This window comes from Hyaena hyaena, unplaced genomic scaffold (assembly GCF_003009895.1).
Source record: "Hyaena hyaena isolate Hyena2069 unplaced genomic scaffold, ASM300989v1 scaffold_341, whole genome shotgun sequence".
Classification (NCBI taxonomy): Eukaryota; Metazoa; Chordata; class Mammalia; order Carnivora; family Hyaenidae; genus Hyaena; species Hyaena hyaena.
Window position 1 is genome coordinate 434,840 of NW_024080973.1, and position 27,530 is coordinate 462,369.

At 52.4% G+C, this 27,530-nt stretch overlaps 1 protein-coding gene and 1 long non-coding RNA gene across 5 annotated transcripts in view; one reads left to right on the forward strand and one right to left on the reverse strand.

Annotated features, from left to right (window-relative positions):
- The window catches only part of APBA1 (amyloid beta precursor protein binding family A member 1), a 211,777-nt gene extending 185,003 nt beyond the window's left edge, over nt 1-26,774 (forward strand). Inside the window, exons 6-13 of one of the 3 annotated variants that reach the window (XM_039249534.1) lie at nt 2,933-2,968; nt 3,982-4,068; nt 4,719-4,904; nt 8,652-8,831; nt 11,653-11,865; nt 19,318-19,437; nt 22,127-22,267; nt 23,125-26,774. In XM_039249534.1, coding sequence (XP_039105465.1) covers nt 2,933-2,968; nt 3,982-4,068; nt 4,719-4,904; nt 8,652-8,831; nt 11,653-11,865; nt 19,318-19,437; nt 22,127-22,267; nt 23,125-23,196 — 1,035 coding nt within the window. In that variant the 3' untranslated portion in view covers nt 23,197-26,774. The remainder of the gene's footprint in view (nt 1-2,932; nt 2,969-3,981; nt 4,069-4,718; nt 4,905-8,651; nt 8,832-11,652; nt 11,866-19,317; nt 19,438-22,126; nt 22,268-23,124) is intronic. The other 2 variants (XM_039249535.1, XM_039249537.1) reach the window with 2 other exon arrangements.
- The window catches only part of LOC120243408, a 16,386-nt gene continuing 15,212 nt past the window's right edge, over nt 26,357-27,530 (reverse strand). For both annotated transcript variants that reach the window (XR_005531305.1, XR_005531304.1), the window contains exons 5-6: nt 27,048-27,179; nt 26,357-26,439 (exon numbers count right to left, since the gene is read on the reverse strand). This is a non-coding gene — a long non-coding RNA (uncharacterized LOC120243408). The remainder of the gene's footprint in view (nt 26,440-27,047; nt 27,180-27,530) is intronic.

Consider the following 27,530-nt stretch of genomic DNA (forward strand, 5'->3'; position numbering starts at 1 on the left):
TGAGAAGCTTGCCTGAGGTGTACATCAAGTGGTTTGGAGCCTGGAGTGAGATTTCCAGGTTTGAATCTCTATTCTGCCTCTTAACAGCTGAGTGCCCTTGAGCAAGTTAATTAGTCTCTCTGTGCCTCAGCTGCTGCTTCTGCAAGAGGAGAGTACTATAGTGCCTACCTCACAGGGCTACAGAAGCTTTCACACTGCAACACACATGAACTGCTTAGAAGGATGCTGGCACATAGCAGGTGCTCAGCAAATGCCACCTGGGGAAAGAAAAGCTAGAATAGTCAGAAGGATTCCCAGAATGACTAACCTAGAGAGTCTTAACAACGGTGAATGCTCAATGCGCATCGCAGAGTGAGAGGGTGAATGACAGTACCAGTTTGTGTCCTTTGTGTCCACAGCTTACTGAGGGGCAAGCCACATCAGTCCTGTGAAACACGAGGATTTCAGTGGATGCTGTCACTCCTTGCTTTACGACACACTCTGGCCTTCTCTTGGGCCTTTCTGCTACTGCAATTTATCATTCCGGATCTGACCCCTTCCCAAATGTCATGTGTAAACTTTAAATTAGAATTTGTTTCAGTGCACCTGAATAGCACATGTGGTTGAAATCCTGGTATTACTGTAAGCGCATAAAATACCCTTCACTTTATAAAAATTACTTCAGAATGCCTTTCATGAAACTCGGTTTGCCATTTGGATTCTCTTTCATCAACCAGTCCAGTAAACAAACAAACAAAAACAAAAAACAATTTGGTTATTCCATTGGTAAAAGACGTAGCTTCCTCTGGGAGGACTCTTTGAAATCACTGTTCCTTAGAGTCAAGAATGTTGACCAATAGCTGTTAGGTTTTGGTATCAAGAATATTAGAAATTCTTATTCCTGCCAGATAATTTCAGGGAAAGTGGTGGAACAAACACATGCACGTGAGGATCTCACAGTGGTCATTTATCATGGGGATGACAGCCGATGCAGTTGGGAGCACCCCCATGGGACTCTTGGGTCCCACACAGAAATCTGCATGGTGTGGCGGAGGGCCACTCCTCAGATGCAGACGCATGTTCACTGCCGCACGCAGAGTTAGGATACCCCCTTGAACTTGCTGCCTTCTGACTTTTCCAGAGCAGACTGTGCACCATGAATTCATGGCCACAAGGAAGAGCTGTATGGAGGCGGGCGGGGGGGGGGGGCCTGGGGGGCTGCCCTAGTTTCCTGGCTGCACCAGAGAGGAGGTACTTGGTGTTTGGATGGCTGACTCATCTAGTTTCTCTCCAATGAGATAGAACAGACATCCACATTTGACTCATTAATGAACTAGAGATGTGCTGCTGAGAACAAAAGGGCTTTTCCACAGGTGAGTATGAAGGAGCCTGAGAGAGCAGACGGCCCTCCACCCACCCCCATCACCACAGCAGCGTTCGTGGTTCAGCCACTGACTCACCATTATTTGTACAAGATCTGTGTATGTCTAGCAAGCCTTACCAAAAGCCAAGAAATTGCATTCTGACATAGGTAAATTATAATCCTATAACCAACACAAATGTAGTGCTCATACTTCACCAGACGCTGTTCTAAGAGCTTTGCACACATTTGTTTTATTCTCACAACAGCCCTATGCGGTAGATACTGTTTTTATCCTCATTTTACAGATAAGGAAATTGAGGCACAGAGATATGAGGTGGCTTGCTCCAAGTCATACAACTAATAGGTGGCAGAGCCAGGATTCAGTTTTAGACAATCTGGCTGCAGTCTGTCTCTCTTTTAATCAACTGTGTTGTCATTTACTTATGAGAAAAGGTGGGAGGAAGTTTGTTACATCTATTTCTAGTTAGGAATAGACTGTATTAATATTACACAAATTTAAGGCAAGAATTATTACTAGAGATGGACAATATAAGGATCAATTCAACAGAAAGACATAAGTACCTTAAATATGTATGTACCTTATAACACAGATATAAAATAGATAAAGCAAATATTGACAGAACCAAAAGGAGACAGGGACCAACCCACAGTAACAGCTGGAGATTTCAACATACCTCTCTTAGTAAATTTTAGAGCAAGCAAACAAGGAAAAAATTAGCCAGTACATAAAAAATTTAAACCGTACCCTTAACCAGCCTAATTGACCTAACCGGTACTGGTAGAACACTAGATAAAACACTGTTCCCAACAAATGAAGAATGCATCTTTTGAAATCCACCTGACATTTAACATAGTCGGTCATATTCTGGGTCATAGGGCTAAGAACGCAGCACAACTCAATTCAAAGTTTTGGAATCAGAGTATATTCTCTGACCACAGCAGAATTAACTCAGAACTCCGTAACAAAAGAAAACTAGAAAACCCCCAAATGTACTAAAATTAATAACACAACTCTAAATCCAAAGTTCAAAGGAAAACTCACGGTGGAAATTAGAAAACATTTTGAAGTGATAATTAGATGGGAACATAACAAAATTTGTGGGATACAGCTAACGCAGTGCTTGGAGGGATATTCACAGCTTTAAATAAATGTATCAGGGGAAAAAATTAAATTTTCATCTCAGGAAGCTAGGAAAAAAAATCAGCAAATGTAATCCAAAGAAAGTAAAAGCAAATTCAGATGTAGGTTGAAATCAAGGAAATAGGCATACAATAAAGAAAATCAAGGCATACAAAGAAGAAAACAGAACCAAGCTGGTTCTTGGAAGCATCGATTGCAGTTACATATAAGAAGCACCCCAGTGTTTCCTTCCTCGTACAGCCCCCGCCACTTACAAAATCATGAGTTAGGAAATTGTCTGTAGAGCAGAATTTTTTTTTAAGTCAGTCCTCCTCACACAGAAATGCCTTATGCCACTGTCGATACTAGTTTGTCAATTCCCTTTTGACTTTGAGTCTCTGCAAATTCTTTTCTAACTGTTCTCCTGTCTCTGTTTGTTCCATGCTAAGCAGATGGCCCAGAAATTAGCCAAAAGCAGAAAGAAGGTGCAGTACAAATAACGTCATCAGCTTGGTGTTATGCCTGTTCTTTTCATTTATTTACATTTTGCCTTTTTATTATTTTGTGTTTTTGTTTTCTGCATCCAGCAAGTTTTCGTTCAGATTTCTTTTTGAACCGCCCCATTAGCCAACGTTTCTCAAAACTTAGTTGCCCAAAGTGGCTGTTTTCTGTTGCTCATTAGTCATTTCACGTCAGAGAAACAACAGGCAGCAGATTGGAGATGCTAAATGAATCCTCCAGGAGTGTGAAAGTTCCCACCATTCAGGAGCATTAATGTGGCAGGGATTTGGGTCTGTTCAATTATAGTCACGTTTGACTTGTGGATTTGTCAGATTGCTGGATGCAAAAAAGAAAACTCGCTAATAACCACACTGTGCGGAGTTAAACCCTAAGTGGACCAGACGGATGCGCTTTTTTGGTTATGGAGCTTCTAGGTGCTTGTGGGCTACCTATGGGGTGTTGAGGTATTTGGGGCTCCTCCTTAATGGGGTGGCTTCAGGAATGGGTATGGCTTCTGTGTCGCTGTGGTAGTGTACGAACATGAAGACCCTTTTACCAGAACTGCATCCAAATGACTTTGTTTGCACTTGATATAAAATGTCCTCCATCACTTGAACACGGGTAGACACTTAGTGACTTCTCCAAGGTCCCGGGGTGTGGGTCAGTTGCCCTTTTCTTCAATGTGTTGGGCTGCAAAAGCCTCGCAGAAAGGGCAGTTCACGAACATCGTTCCTAGAGTCACATCTGCTATGAGCTGCCGCTTCCGTGGGGGAGAGGCAGAGGGGACTCGGCATCTTCCCCTATAACTGCCAGTGCTCACTCTGGTTCGTGAGTCCACCCTCTGCTGTCCCTTCCGCTTCGGCAGTCTACATCTGAAGTCCACCCTGCTGTTCTGGTGACTGTGTCTCAGTGCCTCTGTGTGTGAGCTAACCTTGCTCCCGTGCCCTTGAGTCGGGATGAGGCGTTAAGCTTTCCCCTGGTGCATCTTTCTTCTCAGGCTCCGGAAGGGGAATCTCAGCCAATGACCGAGGTGGATCTCTTCATTTCTACCCAGAGAATCAAAGTACTGAATGCCGACACACAGGTATTAGCTGGCTGCCGCCTCTTCTGGGGGTGGGGGTCCTAGGATGGCAGCTCCGAGACTGTACCCATGTCTGCAGAGCCCCTGTCCTCCACTGCTGGCTTCCAAACAAGCTAAAAGGCAGTGTGTGCAGAGTGTGCTGCGGGGGAGGGGGTGGTGGTGCTCTGGGACTGTTTCCTTGAAGATCTAAGGAAAAAATAAACCATGGCTGTTGTTTGCAAATCATTCTTGTAAGTTGTTCCAGAAGATTCATTAACTAGAACAGATTAGCCTTTTAAGAAATTTTTGCTTAAAATCAGACACACACACATACACACACACACACACACACACACTACAACCATCACGTGTGGATATTTTCTTCTTTTAACTTCACCAGAGATTTTACTGGTTGTAAAACGACTGAACAGTTTTTTGCACACACCACAGGCCACTTCTTGCTCTGGGTCATTATTAAGTCGTGGGAACTCCCCCCAGGCTTAAGTGGGTGCATGTAAATCTGCCAGCAGTCTTTGAACCCAGGTATCCCACCATCACCCCCCACCCCCCGCTGCATGGGGACTGCACTTGGTTGGGCTGTGGGGTGGCAGACTCTCTCATGGGCCATTAGATGCTGTGCTGGACTTAGCATCCCTGTCCCTTACGCCCTCCAGGAGACAATGATGGACCACCCTCTGAGGACCATCTCCTACATAGCCGACATCGGGAATATCGTTGTGCTGATGGCCCGCAGGCGGATGCCCCGCTCCAACTCCCAGGAGAACGTGGAAGCCTCCCACCCATCCCAGGATGGAAAAAGGCAATACAAGATGATCTGCCACGTCTTTGAGTCTGAGGATGTAAGAGTGCCTCCCCTGATGTCCCCCTGGGTGACCTGGGCTGCCCTTGGGTGGGCAGATTCTCTCTCTCTTTCAGAACCTGAACTGGTCTCATTAATCATACATGAAGCACGCTTTTATTGAGCACCTACTGTGTGTCAAGTACATGGTAGGGATACAAAGATGATACAAGGTGTTTATCATGAGGCTTACAGGGAGACAGAAAATAAACAGATAAATAGACTTAAACTAGATAGTGAGAACTTCTATAAGGAAAAATAAAAAACAGCTGGGACTGGAGCTATTTCAGGTGGGAGAATCAGCAAATTCTTCTCTGAAGAGGTGACATTTGAAGAGAGACCTGCATCACCCTAGAGTAAGAAAAGGCTGAGTTCAAAGGCCCTGAGGCAGGGGCCTGCTGGTGTAGTTCAAGGATGGCCTAGAATGAGGGACGAGAGGAGAAGGAAAGCAGTCGGACCCATGGGGGCCCCAAGTGCACCTCACCTGGGCGTGAGGACCTTTGGAGGAGGACCATTCTCGGCTGTGTAGGATTGCCCTCTAGACCACAGCAAAGTTAGGATTCCTTTTCCTAACCGCCCCAGTGCCAGGAGCACTGCCTGTCCACTCCCAGTTGTCACGAAAACCAGCTACTCCTCTCGTCCCCAAGCCAGCGAGTCCCAACCGCCATCTTTCCCGGTGTCACAGTCAACAGAGAAAATCCACGCACAGCAGAGGCAGGGCCCCCTTCCTCCATTGAGCCTTCTCCCCCCAGACGTCCCTGGAACCGCTGGTGAGGCCTCCAGGCTTCAAGCTACGTCAGCATCCAGCCTCTCCTGAAGCTTGGCTAGGCCTTAGAAGCTCCCTTTAGGGCCGGGAGCCGCGGCCCCATGATGAAGGCCTGGAGCCACAGGGCCGCCCCAGGAGGGCCATGTCCGTGCCATTGATGGTGCTGATTTCCCTCTCAGCACCGCGGCATAAGCTCCGTTTCTCATGTTGAGCAGAGAGCCCTTAGCTACTTAAAAAAAAATGGCCTGTGGTCGCCTTGGCTCCTTAAGAGAGGCCATTTTTCTCCAGGAGAGTGTTCGTCTAGCTGCGGTAAATTGCCCTCCTGCAGGAAGTTAAGAGTCCGAGGCAAGCTGCTCTTCCCCCGGGATTCCGCGCTGTCACAGCCGCAGCCACAGGGAGGTGGGGACATTCACACTCTCTGCACCATCGCCTGGTCTGGTTCCCTAGAGCCCAGCCCCGCGGAACAAGATCTTTGCGAAGGCAGCCATTCTCCCTGCTCTTCCTTGACAGCTGGCGGCCAAGCACACAGACTGGGAGAAAATGAGTTTTGGAAGTTTCTCGGAAAGTTTCGAAAGTTAAACTTAGAAGCTTAAGGCTCACATGTCCCGCAGGCTGGCTGGAAAGGGGGAGTTAGCTCTGCACCACCCCTACCAGGCATGTGGATGCCCGCGGGACCCTCTGCCACCCCCAGCTGGCTTGGAGCTTCTTTTTTTTTTTTTTTTATTTCTAGGAGAGAGAGAGAGAGAGACAGCATGAGCAGGGGAGGGTCAGAGAGAGAGGGAGTCACAGACTGAAACAGGCTCCAGGCTCTGAGCTGGCAGTCAGCACGGAGCCCGACGCGGGGCTCGAACCCACGAACCGCGAGATCATGACCTAAGCGAAAGTCGGACGCCTAACCGACTAAGCCACCCACGCCCCTCTGGCTTGGAGCTTCTAAGGAGGGGTCCCTTTCCGTCCAAGCTCCCATCTGGGAAGGTGACGAGAGGAATGAGGAAGCAGGAGGGTGACAAGGGTGGGCCCCGAATCTCACTTTTACCCCCTTTGCTTCTGAAGCAAAGGACAGAAGAGCGTTGGTTTCAGAACTGAGTCTGGATCTGAATCCTGCCTCCATGTACGGGCTGTGAGGCCACCAAGCTTGTGTCACATGACGGCGTGTCCCTCCCTGGGCTGCCACGTGATCCCACTAGACAGCACGCACACAGAGCCTGTGCGTTTGCAGGCTGCTTCCGTCAGTAATGCTCAGCACTCAGCACGTACTTTTCAGGTCATCCGTCCGCATGTGCCCCTCATGGCTGCAGCGATGCCTCGCTCCCGCTTTTACTCAGGACACGGCGTGGCAGTCCTTGTGACTTGTGCATGCGAAGTCACCAGAGTCACAGAGTGAGAAAAATGAAGCATTTCTTGTCCTATAGCCAGTCATCATAGGAGGTTCTGATGTCACTGCTCTTTACCTGCTTTTAGCTAAGCTGCTCACCTTAACCTCTCAGCCCCTGCTCCCTGCCTGTCCCGTGGGGACGATGCAACAGACCCGTAATTCCAAAGTCTAAAGAGCTTTGAGAAGGGAAAGGGGATTTTGGAGTCCATTGGCTGCCAGGAGACAACTGATAGTTTTCCAGCTTACGGTGAATCTTGTGCAATATTACTGTTTGTTTATAGGGCAATTCCCCGGATTCTGATGGGGATTTTAGACAAATGCACCCTGTTGCCTTCTTTAAAACCCAAAAAGATCTAAATTCTGAAACACGGCCTCGAGAGCGTAGGATGAGGGTGCGTGGCGCTGTCACGTCCCCATCAGTCATAGGCTTGATGCGAGGATTGCAGGGACAGCCCTTGGCTGGTGTTCAGTGAAGCACCAGCATGTGAGAGGTTCTGGTGGCCACTGGCGAGCTAACTTCGTAGCGTGGGTGAATTAATGCAGCGAGAGGCTATCGAGAATGACCCACAGAAGCACAGCTCCTGTCCTGTGAGCTCTGTGACCGTGGGCAGGTTCCTTCATGTCTCTGGGCCTCAGTCTCCTCACCTGAACACTACAGTGTTGGACCCGATGAGGGTTTTCAACTTTGTGGGACCCAGAACCCTCTTTGTACAAGAGAGATTGTGTGAGGCCCATTACCGTCCTGAAATAAAATTCATGGATAATATAACATCCCCCTTTGAAAATTTTCCACAGGCTAAAGCGTTGCGGTAAATGTAGCACAGAGGAGAAATAAAAGGAAAGGAAGCTCAAATAAGATTATACTTAACTGCAGTATGTAAATGCTTGGGCCCAGCCATTCCAGAATGAATAGCAGAACCATCTGATGTTTACACCTACATAGCATTTAGCTGAATATCGAAAACACTTCCTATTTGACCCTTTGAATTGAGGGCTCAGTAGAAAAATGGGTGTGTAGACAGACTCCACCTTCATACACAATCCCCCCAGTGTGAGTGTACACATGTAGGCTGCTGGGGATGGGATTTACTGGCCACCCAGATACCAAGAATAGCGTTACTGCTAATGATTTTCCGAAATCTGAAAGCTTACCTCCAGGGAAATGCTGGACAAAGCAGCTCATCATCTTCTCTCACTTAACACAGCAGCTCTACGCTCAGAATGTTCCACGTGAATTAGACCCGTGCAATTAATGCCTTTGTGTTCTATGTCAGTTGAGGTTGAGTCCTGAACTCAGATGGTTTGATCCAGGTGGTACGTGGCTCTTAGTGTCCAGGGATGTTTGGGAATTGTTCAGGGGGTAAAGCGGCTCGTCTGTGGGTAGGACTGTCCTCCTCATAGCAGAATCCAGCAGCTCCCTTGTGACCATCGTCGTGGTAAAACACGTCCCTAGTCATTCTGAGAACGGCCTCTGGCAGAGATGGGTGCCGCGTGTCGACCCACCGGCCTCGCTGACGCCTGGGGCTCCCGGTCCTGCCGGGACCCAGGCACTTCCGCCAGCGGGGCTCCCTGGTTGACCTCCGTCTTCCCTCCCCGGCCCCGCATAGGCGCAGCTGATCGCTCAGTCCATCGGGCAGGCGTTCAGCGTGGCGTACCAGGAGTTCCTCAGGGCCAACGGCATTAACCCCGAGGACCTCAGCCAGAAGGAGTACAGCGACCTGCTCAACACCCAGGACATGTACAACGATGACCTGATCCACTTCTCCAAGTCGGAAAACTGCAAAGATGTAGGTATCTCTCCGAGGTCGGCCGGCGGGGCGGGAGCCCCAGGGTGTGGGGACGGCCCTGCCGTGGAGGGAAGGTGGGACGGGTGAGGGAGGAGGGTGCCCAGGCCCACCTCCAGCTCCCCTCTCGTGAGGCCCCGTCGTTAAAGCCGCGGTGGAGCGCCGTCACCAAGGTGGACCGTCCTCCGGTCCTGGCGTTCCTGAGCTAAGTTCGCCGTGGGTTCGAGAGGCGCACGGGACCTGAACCCCGCCCTTCCGGAGCCCACTGCTTAGGGAAGGGCACAGAAGAATTTAGTGACGGTGCTGGGCACAGCACTGGTCAGAGACAGCTGTGACAACGGGGCAGGTGTCAGGTCTCAGGGGACGGGCTCTGTGCTCCCCCAGAGGGTGGCCCCTGCTTCAGACAGAGCTTTGCAGGGGCGTCTGGAGGAAGACGCAGCCGTCGGAGCTGGGCTGGAGGCCCGGGGAGTCCAGGGAAAGTGGAAGAGACCACAGAGAGCTGGGCCAAAGGACGGGGGCATGAAGGTCAGAAAGCTCGGGAAGTGGCCGGGGGGCCATGAATGAGCCCACATGGCTGGAGCACGGGGTCCGAGTGGAAGATGACCTGAAGAGTCCTCCCCCCCCCCTGGGGTTCAGGTGGGAACTGAGTATCTTCAGAGTCTAGCCCAGGGGCTCGGGCTTCCCCCAGAAGGCAGAGAGTACTTTATGAGAAGGTGATGTTTTTACCCACCAATGGAGGTTTGGTGTCCTCTCTTCCCTAGAAGCAGAGCCTGAGGCAGGGATTCTTGTTCAAGGGATTTTGGGGAGGAGTGCACTTGGGAAAAAGTGAGTGTGGGCAGCAGGATGGTAGGGATGCTAAGCTTAGAGAAGTGTGGCCTTGCTAGAGAGGAGCTTCATTCGAATCCAGAGGAAGCTCTGGGTCACAGGGCAGACCTGTCCTACCTTGGGCCAGAGGACTCCGCAGGCCTCCATCGCCCGGGCCGGTCAGTCATTGGCTGACGAAGATGGGAGGCGGGTGTATCGTGTATGCGGGCTGCTTAACAGAGTACTTCAGACTGGGCTGCTTCACCCAAAATGTACTGCCTCACAGTTCTGGAGGCTCATGGTCCAAGATCAGGGTGTCCACAGGGGACCACAGGGCCGGTCCCTCCTGAGGGTGGTGCAGGAAGGGTGTGTCCCAGGCCCCTCCCCCTGGCTTGGAAATGACTGTCTTCTCCCTGGGTCTACGCATCATCTTCCCCTGTATGCGTGTGTCTGTGTGCAAACTTACAAACTTCCCCTCCTTTAAGGACACCAGTCATCCTGAATTAGGGCTCACACTAATGACCTCAGTTTAACTTGATTGCCCCTGCCAAGACTCAGTATCCAAATCACGTATTATTCTTTTAAATTTATTTTTTTATTATTTTTGATGATATTGATATTTTCATTTATTTTTGAGAGAGACACAGAGTGCAAGCAGGGGAGGGGAAGAGAGGGAGACACAGAATCGGAAGCAGGCTCCAGGCTCTGAGCTGTCAGCACAGAGCCCGACGCGGGGCTCGAACCCACGAACCGCGAGATCATGACCTGAGCCGAAGTAAGATGCGCTTAACCGACTGAGTCATTCAGCTGTCCCCAAATAAGATCATGGTCTGAGATACTGAGGGTTTGGCCTCCGATGTAGGAATTTCGAGGAGAATACAGCTGAAGAGCCCATCACAGGGAGTGTGTCCCATTGGGCAGCTCTCCAGAGACGCGGCCAGCTGTGGGCGTTAGCAGCCAGGAGGAGGGACACGAGCCTGTGAAGGGGCTTTGTCAGGCCCCAGCAGCCACCGCCACAGTGCGTGTGGGAGCGTATATGTATGTGCGAATCTCAATAAATAAATATACACTCTCTTTGTTAAAGGCTTCCAGAAAGAGTCTTGCCCCTTTGTAGTGTCTGTGCAAATCTTTCCAGACTGCAGGAAACCAAAACTAACGCCTGTCTTCTCTGCCCTGCCCAGGAAGTCCACACGCAATTATGCCCGTCTAGAATATGGTCTTCCTGCTGACTCTTCCAACCCTTCACTGGTGATAGATAACCTTAGCGTCATTCATTTGTTTTGTTTTTCCTTCTTCCTCAGCTTTCTCCTTGCAAAGAGAGAATGTCTGTAATGTCTATTTCTTTTTACTAGAAGAATCTCCAATGTTGGAGAGAATTGGTGAAGCACTAAGGACTAGGGCAGCCTGGGTATAGAACCCAGAAGCTATTTCTGGAAACCATAAGGCACCACCAAAGTCCCCACCTACACAGCCTCTTCGCCCACTCCTTGTGGACTGCAGAGAAAAGCACCCACTGCCCTTTGTGTTACTATTGCCAAGGCAAGATAGCTTAGGTGGAACAAGAATTATAAAAAATCATGTGGACCTGTGTTAAATCATTTTTACCAAATGCTATGGAATCTAGAGAAGACAGGACTCATTTGGGCTGGAACCTCAGGGAAATATCTTTCTTTTTTTTTTTTTTTTTCCAATGTTTGTTTATTTTTGAGAGAAAGAGAGAGACAGAGCATGAGCAGGGAAGGAGCAGAGAGAGACGAAGACACAGAATCCGAAGCAGGTTCCAGGCTCTGAGCTGTCAGCACAGAGCCAGACGCAGGGCTTGAACTCATGAACTATGAGATCACGACCTGAGCCGAAGTCAGAGGCTTCACCGACCGAGCCACCCAGGGATCCCAGGGAAATGCCTTTCTTAAGTCAAGACAGAGAGTGGGAAAAAGTTTTCATTGGTATCACTACCCTGGGTGGTAAGCAATTCAGGCTTTCTAAGTGTTTTTGTTTTTTGTTTTTCCCTCCCTTTCAGGTCTTCATAGAGAAGCAGAAAGGAGAAATCCTGGGTGTGGTGATTGTGGAGTCTGGCTGGGGGTCCATCTTGCCAACCGTGATCATCGCCAACATGATGCATGGAGGCCCTGCTGAGAAATCGGGGAAGCTGAATATCGGGGACCAGATCATGTCCATAAATGGCACCAGCCTGGTGGGCTTGCCTCTGTCCACCTGCCAGAGCATTATTAAGGTACCTGGAAATGGGAAAACCTAAAATGGATGAAGTATTACTGTATTTCAGTCATTAATGCTATAACATAAATTGAGGGTCGGGCACAGAGGAGGACACAAATAGTAACAGGCATGGGCTTGTGCTCAGGCTCTTACCAGACTCCTCCCTGACATCATTTTTGTTTATTTTTTTAATGTTTTTATTTATTTCTGAGAGATGGTGCGAGCAGGGGAGGGTCAGAGAGAGAGGGAAACACAGAATCTGAAACAAGCTCCAGGCTCTGAGCTGTCAGCACAGAGCCCAAAGCGGGGCTCAAACCCACGAACCGTGAGATCATGACCTGAGCTGAAGTCGGAGGCCTAACCGACTGAGCCACCCAGGTGCCCCCTGACATCATTTTTAGATCAAAGATGATATATTTGGCTCCCATAACACCATTCTATGTTCTGCGCCATTGCAGGCATCACTAATCAATCACAGCACTCTCCTCCCCTAAGCCTAGACTCCGCCTCCACCGAAGTTCCCACGGCTCAGTAATCCAGATGATCACTGATGGTCCACTAGCTGTGCTTGAGGTGATTGGCCGTCCCCGTTACAAATCAGGGAACTGCTTCAGGTCTGAGAGCCCGGTTTCCCTCACAGTGGCCGTGGCTATGATCCGAATGAGTGTGGCCTCCCCCAGAGCTCACATGACAGGATCCACACGTGCCAGCTGCCATGAGAAAGGGGGGACCTTCTGGTATGGACTGTGTGTTCCTTCTCACACCTGAACGTCATTACTTCTCGTTCTGAAAAGACGCTGTCATGCAAGGCTGAGAAGAGCTGCTCACATGAAACAGTGTGTAAAAAGATTTTCTTCTTAGCAATGAAGCATCATTGTGTAGTTTCTTGAGCACGTTGGAACTTGCTGATTTCCTGGCCGGCAGGAACCTTTCTCCTTCACCTCCGTATCTGGAGGCCCTTGCTCCATGCCAAGCACCGTGACACCACAGGCAGACTGGGTTCTAGGACTCTCTTTCATCCCTCGAGGTTTCCTGAAAGCCCGTGAGCTAGAACATAGCTGTGGGCATGCGCGTGTGGGTGTGCGCGTGTGTATGGGCTGCAGGACTAAATAAATTCATAGACTAGTTTATTTTTTTTTTAATGTTTTATTTATTTCTAGGAGAGAGAGAGAGACCGCGTGAGCAGGGGAGGGTCAGAGAGAGAGGGAGTCACAGACCGAAACAGGCTCCAGGCTCTGAGCTGGCAGTCAGCACAGAGCCCGACGCGGGGCTCGAACCCACGAACCGCGAGATCATGACCTAAGCGAAAGTCGGACACTTAACCGACTAAGCCACCCAGGCACCCCTAGACTAGTTTATTTGAAACAAAATCACAAAAGCCAACATCCAGGGCTGGGCAGTCAGAGGGTGGAAGTGAAGGTAAGTGTATAGGACACAGAGAGGGGGACCTCTTCGTTTTTAATGAAACAGATATATTCTGATTCCTCAGAGATTATCATACCCAGAGAACAAATAGTCCTCTTTGGCCTCATTTACTTTCTTTTTGTTACATTTTACACTTAAATAAATTCTCCCCCTTCCTAACATACATTAAAGATTAAAGAACCTTGGGGCGCTTGGCTGGCTCTGTCGGTACAGCATGTGACTCTTGGTCTCAGGATACTGAGTTCCAGCCCCATTCTGGGTGTAGAGCTTACTTTAAAATATATAAATATACATATATAAATATATATATGCAAACACCTATATAAATATATGTATACAAACACATATATAAATATATACATACACACAAACACATATATAAATATATATATATATACAAACACATATATAAAAGACCCTAACTTGAACATGCGTAGTCACTCGGACATGCTTTTAAAAATTTTTTTTTAATGTTTATTTTTGAGAGAGAGAGAGAGAGCATGCGAGTGCACGCAAGTAGGGGAGGGGCAGAGAAAGGGAGACACAGAATCTGAAGCAGGCTCCAGGCTCTGAGCTGTCAGCACAGAACCCGATGAGGGGCTCGAACCCATGAACCATGAGATCATGACCTGAGCCGAAGTCAGACACTTACTGAGCCACCCAGGCGCCCCTCGCTCAGCCATGTTTAATTGGGCCTCCGTTAGGCGGAGCTGCACTTTGGAGAAGCGGCGTATCAGCAGGCATGTGGAGGATAATCTATCATTGAAAGGGTTCGTGGGCCCTCGTAGCAACAGAGAGGTGAAATGCCGCCTGCGGAGGGAGGAGAATTTTTTGATTTTTAAGGTGGACTTGGAAAGAGGAGTCGGATCGAGGCGGATGGGTAACCTAAAGGGATCCAGGCTACTGGAGCTGCTGTCTGAATGGATGGGCACTGGGCTGGCTTTGCAGCGGTGGCGACCAGCCTGAGCACAGCCAGGGAAGGCTGCTGTGATGGACTGCTACCGTGGAGAGGGCTGGGGGCTGGCACCGGGAGTGGGCACATGGGATCCACCCACATTTGGTAACTCCCTCACACGTGTCAAGGTTCATGGATAGCCTTTCATACTAGTGAGCAAATGACTTATTCAACACTGTGCATGCGTGAAGCCCCCTGAGGGGCAGGCGGGGACCAGAGATACGTCAGATCAGTCTGCACCCAGGAACTTGGTCTGACCGGGGAGATGGAGGGAAAGAACGAATAGCCAATGGCGACTGAGTGCTGTCCGCTGGCACCGTTCTGAGAATGTGCACGTTTGCTCATGGAGCCCTCATGGCCGCCTTCTGTAGGGTAGGTACTGTTGTCATGCCCAATGGACAAGTAAGGAAACTGAGGCACAGGATGGTGCTGTGATCATTGTCGGTGGTGAAGCCAGGTCCCTCAGCCACCCTGATATCACTCAGCCCCTGAGGCAGTGGTTCTCAGCCGAGGATCTTGACACACACCTCCTTCCCGAGGAGAAGCGAGGTGGTGTCTGGAGACATGGTGGTGGAGAGAACTAGGGGAAGAGAGGCTGTAACGTCTCGTGGGTGGAGGTGCAGATGCTGCCAGACCCCCAGCCCCACAGCGGAGAGGGAGCCCAATTGCAAAGGCAAGAGTTCAGAGGTGCGGGGAAGAGATCCGCTCAGAGGGAGGGAGGCAGGTGAGGGAGCACGGAGAGTGGTCTGGGTCTGCAGATGTTCGGGAAGAGGAGTCAGAAGAAGGCGAGAATAAGCGTTTCTGAGGCTTCCTGCCTGTGCCCATTACGCACCTGCTAGGCAGCGCCTGGCCACTTCGTTGCCTCCCTGCAACAGCAGCCCCCTCCCTCATGGGCGCTTGGTTTACAGACAAGCCATCAGAGACGCCAAGGGTGCAGACGACCTGCACAGGCTCCTCCTGTGGATGGCTCCATGCAGATCTCAGGAGGCAGACCAGATGAGGGAGGCTGAGGGCACAGGCCAGTGCCAGGCCCAGGGACCACAGAGGGACTCGTCTTCTCTCCACTGGACCACACATTGAGGTGTGGACACAGAGCTTGCTCCGCGAGCAGTCAGGGCACCATCGAAGCAACTTCTCAAGGGGAAACGGGTTGTTTGCACCGGGAGCTCATCTCTGATGTCTATAAATGGAGTCTCTGTGGAGTCAGAGAATTCAAAGGCCACATGGTGATGAAAGAGACATCGGTGCTAAAGATGCAGAGCAGGAAAACCAGTCCCTCCATGGCTGCCTTCAGACAAGGACATAGCCAGCAGGCCCAGCTAGGACACAGCCCGCCATCCTCGGTGCTGTGGGATGTGCTGCCTCACCAAGCAAAGAGATGTGAGTGGTCCACGCTGGCTCGGAGGAGAATTTTACCACTGACTTCAGCTAGAATTGCTAGCACCAAATGAAGACTTTCAGTGGGTGGTAATACTGTTTTAAAATTCCCTAGGGGCACCTGGGTGGCTCACTTGGGTTAAGTGTCCAACTTCGGCTCAGGTCATGATCTCACAGTTTGTGGGTTCGAGCCCCGCATCCGGCTCTGTGCTGACAGCTCAGAGCCTGGAGCTGCTTCAGATTCTGTGTCTCCTTCTCTCTCTGCCCCTCCCCCACTCATACTGTCTCTATCTCTGTCTCTCAAAAATAAATAAACATTAAAAAACTTTAAATTCCCCAGACAAGGATATCTGGGTGCCTCAGTCGGGTAAGCCCTGCTTCTCTCTCTCTCTCTCTCTTACTCTCTGCCCATGGCTCGCTTGCACCCCTTGTCTTTTAAAATTTTTTAAATGAATAAAAGTCCTGAGGCAACGTAGCTCTTTTGCCTCCACCTAAGCACCTGTGCCCACTGCCGCACTCCACCCAGTGGGCCAGTGCTGGGGAATATTCTGGACTTTTTCAGGGCTTCTGGTCAGTAGCTCCCATTTCACTCTTGTGCCGAGTGCACCTTGCAATGAGTTTAGCAAGCACCTCTCATCCTGATAGATCACGGGTTGGAAAACCGATGTGAAAGCCCCGGGGCTGTTGCTGAAATGCAGATTGCACGTGTGTGCGGTGGGATTCTCTGTCAGCACGCTCGCAGGCGCTTCCAAAGCCCTTTGAGAATCAGGGGTCTAAACCACGTATTCTGTGTCTTGCCACTTTAATGCATGTTGACCTTCCCCCGCCCCGCCCAGTTATAGGAAAATAGAAGACCTTTCTAGAAGAGAGTTACAGGTATCGAATCGTTTTCATTGCTGTCTTCTCGAGCACCTGTTTTTCCTGTCATTCCTAAGGCCTAAGGCGTAAGTGTTGGTAGGCAAAGCGGGCTCGCAGGCGGCCTCCTCATTGCCTCTTGTTCTGGTCTCCTGATTATTTTTTTTCTCTTTTAAAGTAGAGCACCGCTTTCCTCTTCCTTCCACAGCATCATGGTCCTGCTTTCCTGTTACCATAGAAACCATTCTGGCTTCTCTCCCCTCCCTTCCCCTCCCGTCCCATGGTATTTCTTAATTTGCTACCATTCCACTGCTGTCGTGGGGGCAGAATGACCGCTTATTTAACTGGCGTCTCCTCTCAAATGGCAGCTCAGAAATCCAACCTAATGGGACCCAGCTTGGAGCACTGATGAGGAACAGCGGAGCAAATGCGGGCTCTGGCCACTCCAAATTGGCATCTCTTTAAGCCTCATCTTCCAGCACATTTCCCCAGTATAGAAATTCATTCACTGAAGGACAAATCAGGCCTCTTAAACCAATTCACACACACACAAGAGGAACCCACCAGAGCTGTGTGAACTTTTTTTTTAGGTTATTGAGAAAATAGAAGTCATTCTCTGGCTTCTCAGGGCGCGCTTTCTGAAGGCTTCCCTGAGCCTCACACGCATGCCTGCCTCATCCCAGCCGTGAACAGGTGTAAGATTCAGAGCTGGTGGCTTTTGTCTGAAGCTGGGATTCTGTGTGCTCCGGTCTTTGGGCATACTTCCTTCTGGTTCCAACAAACCCCTGGTCTCCTGGTGTGTGATGGTGGGGGGCGGGGAGGAGGGGCCCCAGCCCCCGGATGCCCTGCGTGGGCCTGCAACCCTCCCCAGTGCCCGCCCACACGAGCCTTGGCACTCTGCGAGTGGTCCGTAAATAGTGACTAGTTAAGTGCATGAGAAGGAGGAGCCACTGGAGGGAGAGAGAAACGCAGCTGACCTTGAGCAACAGGGGTTTGAATTACACGGGCTCATTTATCACAGGTGTTTTTCAATAACGGCACAGTACTGGAATGTATTTTCTCTTTCTTGTGATTTTCCTAATAACCTTTCCTTTTTCTCTTGCTTCCTTTGTTGTAACAACACAGTGTATAATAACGTATACAAAATACACGTTGTTAATGTGATCGGTAAGGCTTCTGGTCACAGTAGGCTGTTAGTCGTTAAGTTTCAGGAGACTCAAAAGTTATACGTGAATTTTCAACTACACAGCTTTGGGGGGAAGGTCAGCACCCCTGACCCCTGCGTTGTTCAAAGGTTAACTGCGCATTAATATCTGAGCACCACCCTCTTGAAAGACACCTATTTTTTATTTTAGGAATAGGTGTGGTTTTTTTATTAATATTTTTCAAATGTTTATTTTGAGAGAGAGAGAGGGAATAAGTGGGTGAGGGGCAGAGAGCAGGCGAGAATCCCAAGCAGGATCTGCGCTGTCCGCATAGAGCCCGAGGTGGGGCTCCATCTCACCAACTGTGAGATCATGACCTGAGCAGAAACGGGTGTTTTTAAGCATAATGGTCGAGACGTGGTGCTGTTGGCAGATTCGCTGAGGAGAGAGGGATGCGTGGAAAGCAGAAAACTCAGAACTAGCGCTGGTGGGGAGCTCCAGGTGCCACCCACTGCTTGTCCGGGTGATGAGGAGACACAGGTGGAGGAAGGGAGGGGCGGAGCGTCGAGGACACCCGGCGGCAGAGCGGAACACGGCTTTGACGCAGCCGAGCGCTGGGGGTCCCTGTGCGCATGGGCAGCGGGCCTGCCTTGTGCGGGAGGCCGGTCCCTGGCGGACTCTTCCCCGGGGAGAACTGTGCTCTGCTCACCTGCTGCTCCCCTTCGACATCCTCGCTTTGTGAACCAGAGAAGTTGCCCAGAGATCTTCCAGAAACCACAGAGAGTGGCCGGCGAAGGCTGCCTGTGTGTGTGCACCGAGTCACCGTGGCCCAGATGGCAGCCCCTGGGAGGCTCTGATCCCGCAGAAAACAGAGCGGTTCAGAACGCCCAGGGGACGGGTAGAGATGCTGCAGGTGGGGAGTTAAAATGAGCCCCATCAAAACGCAGACACTGAGAGGACCAACTGCAATCCGTCCAAGGCAGCGGGAAGCCAGGCGTCAGGAGCCCTGGACTCAGCCAGGTGGGAAGGCAAGCTGAAAGCAGGGCCCCACGCAAGGCCAGGATAGCCGATTTGGTGGCACCGATTCATTCTTTTATTGCTCTGCCTGGTTTCTTTGTTGAGCAACCCTTCCTTCCTCATGAATGATACACGCTTTCCCGCTGTCTGTATGGGGATCGTGGTGTAGGCAAAATGCTTGGTTTTGAAAACAGAACAGATGTGGGGTTGGATCCCGCTGCGGGTGAACTCTGAGCCTCAGTTTCCTCTTCTGTAAAATGGACATAGTTAGAGCTGCAGTTTGTCAAGGAGACTGAAAGAGACAGCTCCCGTGGGTGGCCAGAGTCCGTGCTCAGTCACAGGTGGCTCATCGTCAGGACGGGTTTTGATGGACCGCGAGGGTAGGGTGCCGACACAGAGTGGCTGAGTGGTCAGCAGGTCCCCCAGGTCTCCCATAAGCCCTGTGCTCTCACAGAGCACACTGGCCACAGGGGTGAGAGGCAGATGAGCTCTTGGGCCTTGAGTTGGTACATTCTAGCATCAGGTTGTCCCTGCTTGGGCACTGTCAGCCTATACGTGGGTCTGCTTCGTGAGTCTGAGAAATAACAGAAGGTTCCTTGGGACTCCCTGGGACTCCATTGGCCTTCAGTGCTGTCTGCTTAGATCTGCCCGCCTCTCTGGTCACCATATCCACCCTGCTCCATTCACGTTTCAGGGCTTGAAGAACCAGCCCCGGGTGAAGCTGAACATCGTGAGGTGCCCTCCAGTGACCACCGTATTGATCAGGAGACCCGACCTTCGCTACCAGCTGGGTTTCAGTGTCCAGAATGGAATCGTAAGTAGGGCTCCACACTGTATTCCAAACATCTGACAAATTAAACCGTGGCACGGTCTTCATTTTTTAATTTTTATTTTTAACTTCTTTAACATTTATTTTCGAGAGAGAGACAGAGCATGAGCAGGAGAGGGGCACAGAGCGAGAGGGAGACACAGAATCTGAAGCAGGCTCCAGGCTCTGAGCTGTCAGCACAGAGCCTGACGCAGGGCTCAAACTCCCAAACCACAAAATCATGATCTGAGCTGAAGTCAGAGGCTTAACTGACTGAGCCACCCGGGTGCCCCAAGTTTTATTTTTGTAAAGCCACTCATTTCCCTGAGCCAACTCAGCAAGGATAGGGAGGAGTGGGTGAGGGCTGGCCCCGCTTACCTCTGGGGACCGAGAATCCTGTGCCCTTGCACAGGAGAAGACAAAGGTAGCTCCCGGAGCCCTGGCCCCGAATCTCTTTGTGATGGTACCAGGGTCAGCCTCCCAGCTGCCAACTCAAGGTAGTCTGGGATGTGCCACCAAGAGGGTCCTTCCCCTCCGGCCCCAGGGGCTACATGCGTCAGCCCCTGTAGAGCCGCTCAGCCCCCCACCTGGGGTGTGCAGCGCCAGGGCTGGACTGGGCGGGCTCCCCGGTGATTGTAGGACATAGCGCAGGCAGAGAGCCCGGCCCCCACGGCTGTGATGATGAATGTCCTCTGCCTTGTCTTTTTATTTTTTCTTAACGTTTATTCACTTTTGAGAGAGAGAAAATGAATGAGGAGGGGAGGAGCTGAGAAAGAGAGGGAGACACAGAATCTGAAGCAGGCTTCAGGCTCTGAGCTGTCAGCAAAGAGCCCAACGTGGGGCTTGAACCCACAAACAGTGAGATCATGATCTGAGCCGAAGTCGGGTGCTCCACCTACTGAGCCACCCAGGTGCCCCTCTGCCTTGCCCTTTTAGCCTGAATTGCACTGTAGGGATGAAGAGTATTTTCATCACTTGGATGTCTGCCTTGAAACAATACTTCCTTCTTTGTTGCAGTAAAATTTACACAGCGTTAAATTTACCATTTCAACCATTTTTTAAAAAATGTTTATTTTTGAAAGAGAGCCAGAGGGGTAGGAGTAGAGGGAATGGGGAACAGAGGATCTGGAGCAGGCTCCATGCTGACCGCACAGAGCCTGACACAGGGCTCGAACCCACGAACCGTGAAATCATGACCTGAGGCAAAGTCGGATGCTTAACCGACTGAGCCACCCAGGCGTCTCCATTTAAACTATTTTTAAGCATACAGTTGTGTGGCATTAAGTGCATTCACAGAGTAGTTACAACCATCACCACTAGCTCTTTCTAGAACTTTTTCATCCCAAACCGAAACTCCACACTTAGTATTACTCCCTTTTCTGTCCTAGTTTGCCTTGTTCTGGACTCAGCAATTGTGGGCTGTGATGACGGTCCTGTTCTTTGTCTGCGACCTTGAATTTTTAGGTTTAGGATGTGCCCTCCCTCTCTTTCCCTTTATCTTCCCAGATTGAAGAACCCTATGCTTTTCCCCCTTGAACATCTTAATTAAGAGGGGTGGGTTTTTCCAATTTTATTCCAAGTCTGTTTCAAGGTTTAGAAATACCATTGAAGTTCCCAGTTGGAATGGAAACATCCAGCCCCTTCATCTGTCCCTGGGACCTTGGCGGCCTCATTTCCCTCCTAGGAAGGGGGCCAGGGTTGTTACTTACATTTCGGCAGATGCCTGTTTTTATCTGCCGACATTTTCTTGTTTGCATTGTCCATGTTCAAATGATTTTAAAATTATTCGGATATGAACAAAGAGTTGTTGCGGAACAGCGGTGGGTCCCTCGGTGTTGTTTCGAGCTTGGAAGGAACCTCAGGAGCGTCCTGACCCCAGGGTGCCTGGGGCGGAGGGCGCCACGGGGTCCACATACTCAGACCCAGCTAGCGCGTTGCCACACGATGCCGCGCTTTTGTCCGCGTGGGCTTAGAAGGCACACGATCTGGTGTGAAATGCCATCTTTGTGAATTCAGAACGTACTGTTTTGGAGAAAGGCTAATGCTGTGTGTGAAGTCGGGGTGGCCTTACGCTGCAGGGCTGAGCCCGAGCCCTCCACGCTCCGAGAGCTCACGGCCACCGGCCGGCGGCTTCTGCACTCCCCGATGCCCAGCTGCACAGGGACGAAACCCAGCCCCGTTGTCCTTTCCGGGGGGAGTGAGTTTGAGCATGGGCTGCTGAGTGGAGAGGGTCGAAAGGAGCCAGTCCCGGCCGGCCACACTTGGGGAACCCCAAGGGGGGTGTGCCTCACATAACTGTGACCCTGAAAAGCAGGCTGCGGATCGTAGAGTTGGATGTCTGGGTCCCAGCGGCGGATGTGGGCATCCTATTCGCCTGTGTTACATGGGCTGAGAGTTTGAAACTGTTGAACTTGGTGACAGTCCGCAACAGCTCTGTGCCCCGGGGCCCGGCTGGGATGACAGGCAGTCAGAACTCCGTGTGCGTGACATCTCGTGAGGTGCTCCATCCCCTGTGCGGCCCTCTGTGCCCCCGGGCCCTGGCTCTTGCGAAAAGCAAGCAAGAGATTGAAATGCCCCCAAGTGACCTTGGAGACCGCTGGGCAGGGGGTCCAGGAAAGACGGTCCCGTCTCCACCCCGCTCCCCAGCACGCGGCCCTGCCATGTGGGGTAAGCATGTGGCCTTGGGCTCCGACAGATCTGCAGCCTCATGCGAGGGGGCATAGCCGAAAGGGGTGGCGTCCGCGTGGGACATCGGATCATTGAGATCAACGGGCAGAGCGTGGTGGCCACACCGCACGAGAAGATCGTCCACATCCTCTCCAATGCGGTGGGGGAGGTAGGAAGGGCACGGGGGCAGGGTGGGGGGGCTCCGGTGACCCCGGCCTCGTCGGTGGGGGAGGTAGGGGCGCTGGGGCAGGGCGGGGGGGCCCCCGGTGACCCCGGCCTCGTCGGTGGGGGAGGTAGGAGGGGTGCTGGGGCAGGGCCGGGGTGGGGGGGACCCGGCGACCCCAGCCTCATGCTCGCAGCCAAAACCCTGCTCGACGAGCAGAACCGTCATGCTCAGGCCCGGCGTCGCCTAGCGGCCGAGCAGCTCCTGGAAACAGCACCCAGTCTCCTCTGCATTATTTGCTCCCCTTTTCTTTCCAACTGTGACGCATTCGTGTGGCTCCCCCCCCACCCCACCCCGGCCGCCCAAGTTCTGTCCATTTTTCCAGTTAATGTCACCACAGGCGCCGGGACGTGGAAGTCTCGGACTGAAGTCTGATAGATGGAGCGGCGTCCGGGGGCGTCTCTGGTCCAGCCGCCCCTGGTGGCCACGGCTGCCCAGGGCCCGCCTCCTGCCCCGCTCGGGGAGGAGGAGGCAGGAGCCGGCCCATCCTGCGGCCACTCTACTTAGGTTTTAAGGGGTCTGCGCCTTCTGCATTGGCTGGGAAAACAAAGCTTCCCCGGTTTTCACTGCCCCCCCCACCCCCCCAGCCCCACATGGTTTAGAAAGCCGGTGGATTCCTCTCTTGCTGGAGGCCTCCGAGGTCAGGTCCCTGGGGATGGTGGGGGGAGCTATTCAACCCCCCAGCCGTGGTTAGAGGTGCTTCCCCCCACAATGGGGGGCCATGCCCACACCCACAGGGCAGTGGGGGGCCACACACACACCCCCGCAGCCTCCGGCCCACTGACGCACGCTCCTGCCCTCAGATCCACATGAAGACGATGCCGGCCGCCATGTACAGACTGCTAACAGCCCAGGAGCAGCCCGTTTACATCTGAGGCCGCGCCCGCCTGCCTGGCGGCTTGCATGGAGGACTGTCCTCACTCGTGGTGTGTTTCTCGTGCTGCATCTGTGTGCCCACTGAGACTTTCCCTCTCACACCCAGCACCGGTTCTACACGGGAGGAGGAGAATCCACAGATTTCGTTGCTCGCTGTCTCCAGTTTGCATTTTTTTTTTTAATGCCCGGAAAGTTTTGTACGCACGCCCTTGAGGATAGAGAGCAGCCAGTCCCCACCAGGTATCGGCCCAGAGTGTCCTGAAGGGGCCCCTGGGGGTCCCGGGGAGCACCTTCCCTGCTCAGGGGGAGCCCTCCCCTCTCCCACGAGGTGCTCCTGGGGGCAGTGAAGGGGCGGAGTCAGCAGGGCCTACAGTCCAGCCGCTGGCCTTGGCTCTTGGGTCAGTGTACGGGAATACAGTCTGTCCGCGGAGACCAGCTCTGTCGTTAAGGGTTTGCTCTGCCCACCACGGTGGACTCGGGGCGCCACACATCTCCACCCAGAATTTCTGAGCCAACCTTATGCCTCTTCTACAGCTACTTTTAGTTTTGACATAATTGTGTTCTCAAATGTGAGCCTTCTCACCCTAGAAGGGAGACTGCCGTGGACCGGGGCGCCATCTTGGTGCAGAGAGCTCAGCAGGTCGGGGGGCAGCCCAGCTTCCTCAGGCTGTGCCAAGGTCACCATCCATCAGATAGACGTGGGCAGGTCATTCCTTCCTCCCTCTCTGCCACACACGTACGTATACAGTCTCGCTTGTGTATGGAGGGCTCTCGCCTCCTCCCACCACCAGTGAGACACACAGAGCCCCTGGAGAACCCACATCACCTCCCTACGAGGCCCCTTCCCCTGGCATGTGAGGCCCCCAGGGGCCGCTCAGCCCTGTCCAGAGAGAGACGCCCCCTCTGTGCCTGACGCCTGGCCCCACCAGCACCGCCTTGGCTCAGAGTCCCAGTGGACTCCCTTCGTGCCCCCACTCCGCACCCGCCCTGGGGGGTCTTGGAAGACGGACTGCTCCCCTCGTGGAGGACCCAGATGCAGTGGGGTCATGCTTCCTGGCCCGAGGTAAGATCAGCTGTCCTCTCTGCTCAGGGCCACACAGCAGGATGTGCCATTGGAGAGGCCAGGATAGTAACAAACCACAAAACCCAGGGGACAAGAATGACCTCACACGATGCCTAAGCAGCCCCGGGTGTGTTCTGACGACGTCAGCTTGCTGCCTGGTGGGCCTGAGGGCACGGGCATTGGGGGCGGGGGGGTGCCGTGTTCTCCGCAGGTGCCTCACCTTGTGGGTTGTCTCAGTTTGTGCGTTGTTTCCGTGATCCTATTCTGAGCCAGTTTTCACTTACTCTTGGTCCAAAGAGCATTTTGTTTTCATGTAGGTGGCTGTGGGTTGGTTTGGGTTTATTTGTTTCGTTCTGTTTCTGACCTCAGCAGAGACGGGGGAAGAGAAACTGATATATTTTGTAATATTAATAGAGCCCCTGCTCTCTGCACCTGGGATATTTATGTTGTGTCTGTGGAAATAGGAATTCGGGGAGCACATGTTGGCTGCTATGCATTTATTTGTGGGATGGAGGGATCTCGGGGAGGGAGACACGTGAATATATAAAATAGGAACACGAGGCTGTTACCAGACGACGGTGCGGTACCCCCGGAAAGCCGCAAGTCCCGTATGCATCGGTGCTGCCCGTCCATCTGTAGTAGGAGCCCTCGTAAAGAAGGGGCCGCGCCCAGTCCAGGGGAGCCAGGCGGGACCCCTGGGCTGCTTCTGAGGCCCAGCCCCACCTGTGGCCTACCACACAGCCAGAATCATGGCCCCCGGTTCTCAGTTTACCAGACTGTAGCGTGTCACAATGTAGTCAGGTACTCAAAAGTCACGTGTCCATCTTTCCTCTGCCAAAAAGAGTGGGTAAAAGAGGAACAAAGCCTTACTGGCAGTACTGGAGGCGTCAGGAGACTGGGAAGGTCACGGGAGGGGTTGGTGGCTGCCTGGTCCCAGGGTGACCGCTCAGAGAGCCTGCCCAAGGCCTGTCCCACGGGGCCAGCAGACTGGAACTCCACTCGCACATCCCTGTGTAGCCTGCCAGTAATTACAGTTAAGTATCTTCACCCAAAGGAGAGGGGAGAGAGAAAACCTAGGTTCTGCTATGGCACCCAAGTCTTGGAACGTTGGGCCAGTGCTGGAGAAACGAATTTAGGAAGTACTCCTGGAACACCAACATGGTGTAGGAGGATGAGGTTACTGCTCCACCACATATACCTCGTGGTACCCAAAGGGGCTCTTCACACCCAGAGAGCGCATGTTCCCGGAGTTCCCTACAGGTGCACCGGGCTCCAGTGTGTTCTGGGCCTGGCTCCCGTCCGACGCAGGGAGTTGAGATCCCTCCCCCTTGGTTAATCAAAGGTGGCTTAAGTGTTAGTAACTCGGTTTTTGAAACCCCCATGGGACACGGTGGTTTCCTGACATCCCAGTATGTATAGTTACATATGTAAATATCCGCCTACCCCCTGGGATGGGGAGCACTATGTACAGAGCAGCCTTCCCAAACAGGACCCAGGCACAAAGCCACTCTTGCTGCTTGGCTGGGACATGATGGTGACTCAGCTGCAGGGACAGAGTCTCACATTCGGCTACCCCTCCTGGTCCAGCCAGGATGCACTGGAACACATCCTGCCTCTGCCTTCTCACGTGGGAGCACTTCAGGGAGCCACCATCAGCCTTGGGCTCACGAGAGGAGGGAACCCCCCGAGACCAAGGCCTGGAGTCCACTCCCTCACCAGAGCGGGCTCCTCGGGGGCTGCAGCCCACCACGGGCCACCGGACACCGAACCTCTGCCCATCAGCACCGGCCTCAGAGAGTCCCAGAGTCAACGACTACCTCCCCCATCGCTCCTGCCCACCCCCCCAGGCCCCCATCCGCACCCAGCGTCTCCATCTGCGCGCTGCCGAAAACCCATCCACGAGCCCCTTCTTGGGTCCCTCGACCCAGCGGTGTGGCTGTTACCAATGTTTACAACCAAGGGCCACCTCCTTCTAGATATGTTTACTCTCCCACTTACAAGGCCGCTGGCTGGTTTGAGCTTCGTGTCTGTCCCCGCCTTCCCTGGTTTGGGCCGTCTGGAGCACACGACCGGATTCTTCGCCCCTCCTCCATCACGGCACTGCGTGAGGACCACGTGGGAAGGAAATTCCTTGTACATATCCAGCACAGCCCCTAGAGTCTGAACTTGTACTACTGTCCTGTAAAGAGGGTGAAATAGAGCTTATTGTAAAGCTTGGGACAAGTAGAGTATGTATTTGTAACAATATCGTTCTTTGTATACGCAAAACTCAATGATCTCTATATATAAATATAAATTATATAAATAAAATATATATACACGTGAGCCTGGAATGTTGGCACCACACACCCACTGAATGTACTTCCTGACAGTCTGGTCACCGGCCCGGCCCTCCCTTTCCTCTGTACCGTTTTGGGGGTTGTGATGTATTTAATGTGTTCTCTTCCTTTATTTAACTGAACGCTAATGTCTGTAAGAGTCGCTGCAACAATAAACAAGAACTTCACCTCTTGGCTCAGTGTCCTGTTGTTTCGGGAGAGGGACGGGGTGCCAGGTAAGGGAAGATGCCGTCTTGCTCACTGCAGGCCCCACCTGGCCTTCCTGCTGGCCCAGCACCAGGTGAACCTACTGTGGCGCCTCTCAGCAAGCCCCGTGGAAGTGCGTGGTCCCCCAGGGGATGACGGTCCCCTGTGGGTGTGTCTGTACCCACGGGTGGCACCTCACACTGGCCCCTCTCTGCATGCTCTCCGCCACAGTTCCAGAACTAGAGAAGAAAATTCCACTCACCCGTCCCGCCACACACCGATCCTTTTAGTCTCTTCTCTAGAATTGCTGTGATCCTCCAGGCTGGCTTCCTCATCTGCCAAAGGGCGTCTATCTCACGGGGACCACGTCAGGGTCAGCTAACGCCTTCAGAGCCTGTGGAATCACATTGCTGGCGGAAGGGCTCAGAAAGTGCAGGCTGCTCTCCCCCGGGCCCCGCGGACACAGGTGTGCTTAAGCTGCCTGGGGCTCTGTATTCCCCTGGAGCCACAGCCACAGCTCAAGAAGGTCCTGGAGAGGGGCGCCTGAGTGGCTTACTTGGTTAAGCGTCCAACTTTCGCTCAGGTCATGATCTCGCAGTTCGTGGGTTCGAGCCCCGCGTCGGGCTCTGTGCTGACTGCCAGCTCGGAGCCTGGAGCCTGTTTCAGTCTGTGACTCCCTCTCTCTCTGACCCTCCCCTGCTCACGCTGTCTCTCTCTCTCTCTCTCTCTCTCTCTCCTAGAAATA